Consider the following 11316-nt stretch of genomic DNA (forward strand, 5'->3'; position numbering starts at 1 on the left):
GATAAAAACGGATGAAGCCTTCCAACTTCGATCACTGGTCGACATTTCTCTCTCATTGTCACTTCCAGTTAGGCACGACAGGCGGTTATCTACAGGGCTTCCTACCTATTACATCGGGATCATCAGTAAGAGATCTCATGTAACGGATTCCGAAGCATCTCATCAGATATATGTCTTCTCTACCTATCTCTGACGATCACTTCTCCAATCAGGTCGGGATTCAGGTGTCGACATAAGGTTTGATCAAGTCAACTCGACAAAGGACAGAATGTCATTTTGGCCACAACAGTACTTTTTTAAATAGAGCTGGTAAAATGCAATGTTACAATGTAGTTACATGTAAAATCCTTTTTTTTCTCAATAGAGGAGTTATCGATATCAAATGGTATAACATACAGCCGTAACAAATACTGCGCAGCATAGCTTGGGCTGGTTCCCGTAAATCATGGATTTGGGGAACTTGAAATGTCTGGTTTCCGTTTTCCCACTGGGTCGCGGCAGTGAACAAATAATGCTCGGCATGAGCAAGCATTACCAAGTACTCGCTGGTTCCGAGTGTTGATAATGTGGAATGATGAAAAGACCATACGTCCGAGTGTGAACCAATGAGAAGCAAGTATTTCCAGAACAGTACATGTACCCAGTATATTTCAGTATCTCTAGGCAAATTAAGTAAGCACTCTTAGATGAGTGGTGTCCAGGAATTGTGTACTCTTCAAATGAGTTTTTGGTACACGATTGTTCATTTTGCTGTAGCTTTGACCCAAATATCTGAATAACGTCTCCTCTCCTCCAACTCCTCTGCTTGGCGGCACTGCTCCACGTCGCCCCTTGTGACAGCCTGCGACACACTCGGGACGTCATGCCTCCCCTTACCGATGCTCCTATACTGACCTGATGTGCTGCAACTGGAACAGGGAAAGAGGTTTGAGAAAACGCAACATAAAATGGGCACAACTCTTACCCTCTGCAGTCACCTTTTCTTATTGGTATGGTATATTCTTTCATCTCTCAAAGCTTTGTGATCACATAGAGACTCATTAGCCTCATATGCCCAATCACAGTCCGCGCTCTCTAAATACAAGTACCCATAAAAGTGATGTGCATATATCGTATATACTTTAGGATTGACATTCCCTGCCGGTAAGACAGTTAGATTTGGCACGAACTCAGGTCTGTTTTGTGACCAGTTCTCGACGTTCGTGGTTCTGGAATAATGTCTATGGCGTACATGCAAATAACCTTCTAGGATGTTCCCTAATGGTAGGTCAACAGAGATGTCAGAGCCGTTTTTATCGCTTTCTAGTGCTTGAGCTCCGCCGAGGATTGGGAACAATTAGACTTTCCCCTTTCTACTCAACTCGATCGAGTCGATCATCGTCAAACCTTGAAGCTGCAACCACCCGCTGGCGGTATTTAGCCCAACCAGAGTCTTTCAAATGAATAGACTCTGGCCCAACAGTTCACCACCGCGCTAAGACTTACCCATGTTGTTCCAAGCTAGAAGTGGACTCACTAGACGTCCTACTACTAGACTCATACGCTGCCAGCTTCTTGGAAATCATCTGTCTGACCTTCTTCTCTCTGGCGGACTTGATGACGTAGTTACTTGACTTGCAGGCCAGGTAAAAGACGGCGAATATAATGCCTATGGGAGCCAAAGTAAAGGCCATGACCACCCAGATCGTCTTAGACATGACACACGAACCTTCCTTTATGAGTTGCCTATAGGGATGAAAAACTAAAGCTAAAGATCGTTTCTTATCAATTCGACTTCAATGTTGGCTAACTCTAGGTTTGCAAGTGGAGAGGGAGGAGGACCTGAGCTGCTGTTCACGAAGACGGCTCGTTGCCGGTGTTCGTAGTTCCATCTACTCATTGCTTCTGTAACCATGACTAGATCTTTACTGAGAACACGTCAGAATGTTCGCAGTTAGTCTGCTCCGGAGAGCAGTAATCTTTACGCCATGAGGCAAACGGTTGGAATATCTTACTTGTATTCTTGCATGATAAGCTTCAGCCCCTCTTCAAGCTGTCCCGCCTTGAGGCGCTCATCCTCAGAGATGCCCCGTTTGACAAGACATTCTGGATGCAGGCGAAGTTGGGTCGTTTCATCCATGGCAGTGGCGTACTGAAACGGAATATCATGGTTTCACTAAACTAAGTCAATAGCATCCCGCGAAGTTACTATTTATAGCTCACAAGGTCATTTGCATAAGATATTGATGACGTTTTAGTCACGTGGCAGTCGGACATCGACACTTATTTCTACGCATTTGAGCTTATTTCAAAGTCAATTATCTTTGACCCTGCATTGTTTTTCGCATGAATGATACCATAGAGTCAGAGAGAGAAATATTCAGAACAATTATGTAGGATTTCCAACACTCGGACATGTGCCAGATTGAATCTAACTGCCCTCGTAAGAAAGCCTGAATCCATTACGAAACCGCATGTTTGTCCGACATTGCCTGTAATTCAGCGATGGGGAAATAGAGGGCAGCAGCTGCAGTGACGTCATCTTCGCGGAATGCTACTCATTGATGAAGCAGTACTTTTGCATGATGCTCATAACACGGAGATGTGTGAAGTCGCTTTCTAATCTACGTCGTGATTTGTAAACCAATTAACCCTTGAACTCCAAGTATATGGGGATGTTGCTCGGACCAGCGTCTTCGGACTCAAACTGAGGGATCTGAACCAACGACGTTTCGATCAGGAGTACGACGCTCTAACAACTACACCACCGAGATGTACCCACCTGTCCCGTTGCATTTGAGACTGCTATGATAAGACCATTTCTACAGCTACCAAGATGCCACTTCCTTAGGATATCAACAGCGAATACATCCAGATCAATCTGCTCCCATGTGATGTTCCCACTGAAATGGTGAATCATGTCACAAAGTCATTGTGCTCTCATGCTACAAGTATTTCAATGCTATATGCATGGTCAATGTAATACATGTATAGGTAAAGGCCGGGTCTATTTGACAAGCCGCTCGCCGAACAGGCATCTTTTTTTGTCCTGTTCGGAGAGCCGCTTGCCAAACAGCACTAAAAAGCCACCCTGTTCGGCCAGCCGGGCTTGCGAAAAAGGTAAAAAAATCTACCCTGTTTGGCGAGATGGAGACTTTACTTTAATATTAATGAGTTCGGCTCTCCATTCAGGACAAGAAAAAGTCGCTGTTTGGTAAGCCGGGCTTGCCAAGTGGTCACTTCCATAGGTAAATTATGTTACAGTTTCACTGTATCTCAAACGATGTGAAAATAATGCTAATTTCGTTTACCTTCCTTTTGACTTGAGCTTGTCCACCGCAGCTATTCCAAACTTGAAGCCTTCACTCTCCTCAGCGTCTGTCTGATATAAATTACATTGGCCGCATGCGCAAGACTCCATGTCGATCAAGTTAATCAGGTCGACGAGTTCGCTGACTGCATCTGAAGGGAAGAAGAAAATGAAAGTATATATTTAATCATACTATAAGATTAATCTACTAGATTAATCGTACTCACATCAACTTTTTCCGTACTCCTGCCAACGGTAGTATGAATTATACAGGCTACATTGATAAATCACTTCAGGTACTTGATTGATTTTGAGGCACTATCCACTGTGGCCCTGGGTAGGCCTTAAGCGATAACGATTGGACACCCTGTGACTCAAACAACGTTGGCGAGACCACCGGTGTTCCCGTTGAACGGCTAACTATTGGGGTACTAAAAGAAGAAGTGCTCACCTTCGCCTCCAAGTATTCCATCAGGATCGCAGATGCTGCTGCTATAGTTGCCGCACCGGGCATCAGTAGGGTTTGGATATGTCTCTGCCGTCCATCCGGTTACAACTCGTGTAGGGGGCTGGCTGGCTGAGATAGACATGGCAAGTAGGACAAGCGATATCGCCGTTTGCAAAGTGAATCTTCGGTCCATGTTTGCCTTGTTTCTAAATCCTGTAAAAAAGGGAGCTCTAAAGTTGATACGTAGTGACGGTTGTGATATTGGAAGCTGCGTGACTCGGCATGACTTAACATAGAGGCCATATAATAGGATGCCGAGAAACGTACACTACTTCCGAATTAAATATTGATATCTTGCTGGTAAGAATGATTCCCAATACACATACGGATCTTTCCTCCGATTCAGTAAAGAAATGTTTATGACCAGCCTTGGCCAGTGCATTTTTTGAGACTATTAGTTATGACCTGATTCCTTTCTTTGATATTGATGCCAAGATTTTTGCTTGCTTCACGATTACAGTAGCAGGGGAATGTAATTACTAAAAGGAATGATCAGGTCGGTATACTCGTGGTATTTGTAGTGCTGTTCAACCAGTGGTTCAACAGCTGACAATGGGTGATATGAATAACGCAGCTTTCAAACGGACAGTTGGATTAGTGTTTCAGTAGATACCCCAGCATGAATATTGTTTCCCACTTACCTCGTTTCAATATTGCCACGGATACTTCTCTATAGGTCTATACTGTTCCCGGGATATGGTCAGTCCGTATCTTTTTAAGTCGCTCCCGAAAACTCACATTATAGGCCTATTTATCACACATTACATCGCATCTCATCAAACAATCTACTTGAGTACGCGACTCCGACAACAAATATGACGTTTTTCACCTTGAAGTAGTGCAAAAGAAAGAATGCCGGCTGTTGAATAGTTGGAGAGGTTTGAATCCCGGGGTTTGAATAGCTGGATCAAAATCATTTTGCCAAGTAGGACACTTGAGGTTGACGCCGTATCTATATAGACTGTGCCAAACTTCGTTGATGCCACCAAAGACCAGCGCAGCAAATTTGGGTTAGGTCTATCGCAAGGAACCAATGGAACCAATTCACTAATTGAGCCGCTGGACCACAAGGTTTGTGTTGTACGAACCTGGATGTAATGTACGGCCTCTTGTTTCTGAAGCCACGCGCCTAGCTAAACCTCTGAATGATATGTAGCGCATTTCAGATTTGGCTGAGACAAACCAGGACTGTCAGGACTGTCACTAGATTTCAGGAAGTGATACCAATTGGGAGGTATTACGATCTCATAAAACACTGCCAGGTTGGAGCTGACGAGGGCGCCTCGCTGAGGTCTAAGCGAAATGACTGTTCCACCCGTCGAGCTGTTTTTGGTAGATTTCGATCAAGGACAGGAGATTTTTAAATTATATCGGGACAACCAGTCAAACATACAAGTACAATGATCAAGGTCATTCAACCCGAAAGCCTTATCGGGACTGACATGATGATGGATGAACTTCTAAATATTTGCTTCCACAATCAGTAGAAAAATTGACAACTTTCATGAGTAGAACTGTCAACTGAGGTCGTCAATTCAGGTCAGCAGTACTTCTGGATTAAAATGGTCACTGGTGCTCCCGATGATTACGGGTAAGATCATGCGGCCCCTTTGATTGGTACATGACCATCGAATTTGGACTGTCCTTTAAAGGCAGGTTGTAGAATCTATGATGGGAGACCCAATGTAAATCGTGGTTTGTGATAATCACCATCGGATTCTACCATTGGGCACATCAATGATTCTATGAGCGAGACTTTTGCCCATCATCCCTACCTATGAGAAGCTGCCGAAAAGTGGCCGCCGGCATTACCTCACTGGGCGACTTGGGCCATGTCATTTTTGATACAGCATGTAGGTCAGCACGGGCAGGTGCTATTGGTCTTCAGCACTAAAAAACAACGAATTCTCAAATCTTTTATATCAGTTAAAATTTCCAATTTAATCTCTTTTTTAAAACGTCCAAACACAATCTTAAAATGATAAGAAATTAGGTCATCTTCAGATATCCGGGTAATTGTTATATCTCGGGTATCTCTTTTGATGAATGAGTTGATTCGGGTCGGTGGACTGATGTTCTCATCCAAAAGAATGGTGATTGCTCTTTCTTCGTCAATAACAACTATGCCCTGTTTCCAAATTATTACTACATGGGCTATAAATCTGTCAGTCTGAGGATACATTGTGCCCCGGGCATGGGTAGTGATGGGTTGATGCCAGTTGAAGTGCATCTCTTGGTGCCGATTGTTGAGAATCTATTTTGGTCGTCCATTGGAATATCATAGCATAAGACTGCTATCAGTTCCGTATAATATGCATGACCACTGATAAGAAAACAATCTGATAACGTATAAGGAAGGGATGTGCGGGTGCATTTCTGACTTTGAGACCGCCAGTTTTTTCATACCCAGCCAGACACCCAACCCGACTACAAGGATGACGATGGTACTATTCATCAAACGTTAGAGATACATTCTAATACAAATAATACAAATGATCAATGTAGTCTAACCTCGTCATGCTCTTGCTCCTTGTTCAATCACAGCTTCAGTTGTCTTACTCTTAACCACAGAAACAGTTTGACAACTGTCTTGATTCCGTGAGTGCATAGTTTCAGTTGAGCTCTCAAGTGCATGTGCTGTGTGAACTTTGTCCATTTCCTCGGTCGAAGCTTTGAATATAAAGTGCATTTTATTTCCCTCTTGTTTATCACTACAAGGTGGACTTAAAGTCTTCTCACAGCCACAACGTCCATCATAATCACCTGCTCTGTCGTCCTCCCCCGAGTTATTACCGCATTCGTTCAACACTGTGAGTTCCCTCAATTCGATCATTCGTTCAGAATGTTTGCAATCACCACCAACTGCTGCCCTTTTTCCGTCCCGACTCTTACAACTTTCATAAAAAAACTCGGTATGAAAATGCGGCCTTCCCTCCCCAACCGAAGCTTCGTGGTAACTCTCCCCCTCTCGCACCGAATCTTCAGAGTCCTTCAGAACCAGGAGCAGCTTGCGGACAACCAGGTACATGATAATGAACACAACAGCTGGAACCACGATAGTTACTATGAAGACCCAAGATCTCGACTTTTCGCAGGTTGTACCCGATTCTATTACGTGTCTGGAAAATTAAAATTGTCTTCAGAATACAGTTTCTCAGAACAAATATATAGTACAAGCCTGTAATATTTTTATATACCTTGTAGATTATATACATGGACATGTAAGCTTTGCCCCCGATTACGCCAGTTGTCTGAAATTTCATCTTCTTAATGAGTAATTAAGTTGTAATGAGTAGTGTTTGTAATGAGTAGTGTCTGCTTTGATTTAAATTATACAAGGGCGCCAATTTTGATGCCTGATACTTACAAGTAAAATGTGATCGTCTTAGAAATGGCGTCAGCATACAGGCGTTTGTTCATGTCAGCGTTAGTGTTATGCTCGCCCTGGTCAACACATTCACCGTGGACGTGAGATCTGGTCGCTTCGCCAATCGACGTATGGATCTGGATAAAGGAGAGACAGGTACCATGTATAATCAGAATTGGAGATTGCTTGTCAGGTCATCACACCATTCTTTCACGGTAACGCCGGAGAACACATTGTTATTTCGCATGTTTGGTCCCCGTCCCCCTAGATCAATCAGACCAGCGTCTTTCAGTAAAAATGTAATATATATTGAAAGACTCTGATCAGTCCCACCATTCTGTCATCCTTTGAAAGGACAACTACAGCGTTATCTCCGCAGAAGCCATAGTTCCACATGTGGTTGTTCAGCTCGTCCCCGAAACGGACTAGCTCTTTCTTGATGTGCGCTCGAGAGCGTTCAATCCTAAAAATATAAAAATATCGAATGAACACCATTGCTACTGTATAAGCTGATTTGCATTCTACAATGCGATACTGTGCATTTGTTAATTTTTGTTTCTGAATTTTTGCAACGTCAAGGCTCAAAGCACTTAAAAAACCAGCTGGAAGGTTTAACAGCGCCGCGTATGGAAACCAAAACATGAGGGTCAAGATGGTTATTGGGCCGACACATATCCGTAATCTGTTTTTTACCACAAGTGAGCGCTGATGCTGTGCCTCGGCAAAGCATACATTCTTGTAATGCATTAACCAAGCAAGCCTGCCTACCCTAGAGGCACGGCAAGTTTGGCTACGACAGCCACTGCTAGCTTCAAGCCTCCTTGATTGGTGTCGCATTCGCCATGAGCCGCACACAAACAGTGCGTTTGGTTCTCCACCTCCTGGATTAACTTATCTATCCGATCAGCTGTAAATAAAGGAGATGATTTTTTTTAATAATAATTTCGAAGGTTTGCCATTGGTGGTTTGCGAGAACTCTAGCAGGTATCATTGGCGTTATCAGTTCAAACTAACTAGGATTTCTAATATGTAAATATGTAAATATTTGCTTTTTTACGACCAAACAGAGTTTTTCCTTTTAACAACCATTGTAAGGAAATAATTTTTTTGCATGCATTCTGTACATTGACGTAGTGCATTAAATTTGAACATTTTCAGCTCAGTACAGTTTATATCTCTACCGATCTGGACGACATTTTAGGTTTTGGTCTGACCCGTCTGTAACAATTCCCATCACATCTTACCCAAGGCCAACTTGTAATTATCACTTGAGAAATGTCATTTACAGATGGCAGGCGTATTATTGTAGTGGTCATTATTCCGCGGAACTATCTCTAACTCGATGCTATATGTATCATGGCTGTGGTAGCCATTATGACCAGTTCATCATGTTATCGATCAAATCTAGCGCTATCATTAAGTGCAATGAAAAACCCGCATATTTTTTTTGGAGACCAATAGGTTTGTGTGTAGAAACGACTATGGTTCTTCTTCCAGGACGGCTTGAAAGGGAATACATGTTATGTGTAGAACAGCCAAGGCAGTTGAAGTTGAGAGCAAGGTCGTTGGGGGAGTGTATGGGGTATACTGTAAGACCAGAATCAAAGTAGAGGAAAATATTTGTACAGTGGAACCCCGGTAATACGACCGATGCGTAATACGACCATGGTACCGAGGTTGAATGGTCGCGTTACAGCGGTGGTCACGCCGGGGCCAAAATACAAGATTAAGAATGAGAATGAAGATTTATCGCTCTGCCTCTACGGTTTAGAGAACACAGAGCAAAAAATGATTACTGGATTCACATATCATGATATGTATTCAAGACATGTACCGTAGCTATTACGCATGCCGTTAATAATAAAGAATGCTCAATATCAAAATTTATTTGCATTATAACTTTTTTTTCGGTTCCAGTGTTGCTCCAGAAAGTCATTTACGGCCAGTTGCAAGTGGTATAGAATGCAATAAACGGACGAATATCGACGATTGGATTAGGCTACTAAGTCTTGTTGCAAGGGCGATATTTTCATTTCAAGTATGTATGACCGTATCTTGGCAGTCAAAAATTAATCAACGGACTTCGGTAATTTTATCAAAAACAGATTTTAAAGTCGCCCATCCCTCGGGCGAAACGACCTCCCCTCCAAAAACCGTGGCCAGACCTATATCTGATACAGTGTTGACAAAGCGTTCCAACTCACCTTCATTCTCTGACAACACGTTGTCCGGATCGCAAACAAACGACGCCGTCCCCTGGCGGCCACAACGGAGAACATCAACCTGCGGATCGGGGAAATTGTGGACCTCCCACGGCCCGCTTGACCCCTTTGCTGACTTCTCTTGAGAAGAGTATGATTTTCCGCCATTTTCCGCTGACACATTGCGACCTAAAAGAAGGCAGGTGACCGCGATGCTTAATCCCGCCTGGAGTTCCATGATTGTGACCTTTTCTACTGATGAAGTTCGTTGAGAATGAAATTATTTTCCAATCATTTCCATTAAAGCATATGTCTAAGTCCTATAAAACCAACGCCAATTTATATATGTAGTGTTAGTTTATTTCCCGGCTGCTAAGCAACATAGAGACTTGAACGGTCGAAATCTCCATCACATGACCAATCGGCACAATGGATGAACTTTCGCAGCAATTTCCTTTCCTTTTCCGAGAAACAAAGAAAGGATTTTTACGGAACAAATGGCGAATAATCCATTAAAGATAAAAAGGCAAACATGAAATGAATGTTTGGTACAATGTAGAGCGAGTTGGCTCCTCCTCTTGGTAGGTTTCTTTAGTTCTAGTATACTCCTGTGAACGGTTCCGCTTTCGTCATGATAGTAGTATAAACACGCCGCAATACAATATAAGATAATTTATGAAGATAGATTGCCTTAAAACATGCAAATAGTCGTTTTAAGCTTCTCCCCACGTCCACCGGGGGTTGGTTTGAAGAGTTTCGCTTAGCGGGTTAACTGTCCTGGAGTGTATCGGAGGACGGCCAGCTTACTAAATGACAGCCTGCAATGCCGGCCGAATCATGAGAATTCGTAACTGGCTTCGTAAGCGTTCTCGGGATTGCGTTTTTGGACGCAATCAGCAGATGGAATATGTCTGTTTGCGTTTGAATCATTATGTTTACTATCAATAACCTTCTGACACTGAACAGATTGACTAGACATGAACCCTTTTTTATAACCGATATTATCACTTATTATCAATAACAGGCAAATTTGATAAACCAGTGTCGTTACATACATGTTGATGTATATGTATGTAAACATCGTAAAGCTGGGAATATTATAACCGGATACTTAACAATTGTTCTTCCAGGTTCTCTGACGGACGAAATCGACGCAAAGTACACGCCCCGATCGAAAACATGGCGTCGCAAACCCATTGTCCATTGCTGTCTATCGAAATTGAATATGTTCCATGCATCGAGCGACCATAAGATATTTTAGCCTTAATTGAATATTCAGAATTAGTCTTCGATTGGTGAAACTTGAGTATGATACCTCGGGGTCATGATCTATTATGTGCATTCTTACACAATACCGACGGGCTAATGATGCATTTATTGGGATCTTTAATAAGGTATATGTCAGACTGGACATGATAAAAAGTGATATTGCCGACGAGTGTACATTTTATCGTATGAGCGACAACATGTGGTGTGAATGGTCTCCATGGCGATCTAACGCCGTCACCAAATTCAACTTGAAAAGCACAGTCCATTGTAAGGTCTTCTTCCAAAAGGTCACTTGCACCTGCTGCTTCAGCGCCAGAAGATGACAGAGCAAACGACACCAGTGATAGGACAACATGTTGTCGACTCCTGGTGATGATACTATACTGTGTCATTCTCAGTGCAATTCTCGTTACGGGGAGTGAGTTTTCGCAAAGCCCCCAAAACGTCAACGCGAACTCCTAGCCCATTGTTCGACATATTTCTCCGGAGGTCGAACTAAGGGATAGGCATTCACGTTGGCGTTTCGGGGATTTGCGAAAACTCCCTGGTTTGCCTCCATCTTCAACTGATCTGAATTGCCTCCCGCGTATTATATCAATGACGTCACACACATCGTCTGCTTCCTTGGTTTCAATGATAATTCTAAGTCATATGTGCATAAAGATGTGGACGCCTGCCGTGT

At 43.0% G+C, this 11316-nt stretch overlaps 1 protein-coding gene across 1 annotated transcript; it reads right to left on the reverse strand.

Moving 5' to 3' along the window:
• Positions 1 to 319: 319 nt before the first annotated feature.
• Positions 320 to 4718, reverse strand: LOC135485334 (uncharacterized). Its single transcript, XM_064767228.1, has 7 exons — positions 4439 to 4718; positions 3741 to 3950; positions 3291 to 3441; positions 2762 to 2882; positions 1995 to 2131; positions 1486 to 1725; positions 320 to 908 (listed from the first exon to the last, which is right to left on the reverse strand). The coding sequence occupies exons 2-7, from the start codon at positions 3928 to 3930 to the stop codon at positions 743 to 745; spliced, it is 1005 nt and encodes a 334-aa protein (XP_064623298.1). The 5' UTR covers positions 3931 to 3950; positions 4439 to 4718; the 3' UTR covers positions 320 to 742.
• Positions 4719 to 11316: the final 6598 nt, after the last annotated feature.

The sequence above is a fragment of the Lineus longissimus genome, chromosome 3 (assembly GCF_910592395.1).
Source record: "Lineus longissimus chromosome 3, tnLinLong1.2, whole genome shotgun sequence".
Taxonomy (NCBI): domain Eukaryota; kingdom Metazoa; phylum Nemertea; class Pilidiophora; order Heteronemertea; family Lineidae; genus Lineus; species Lineus longissimus.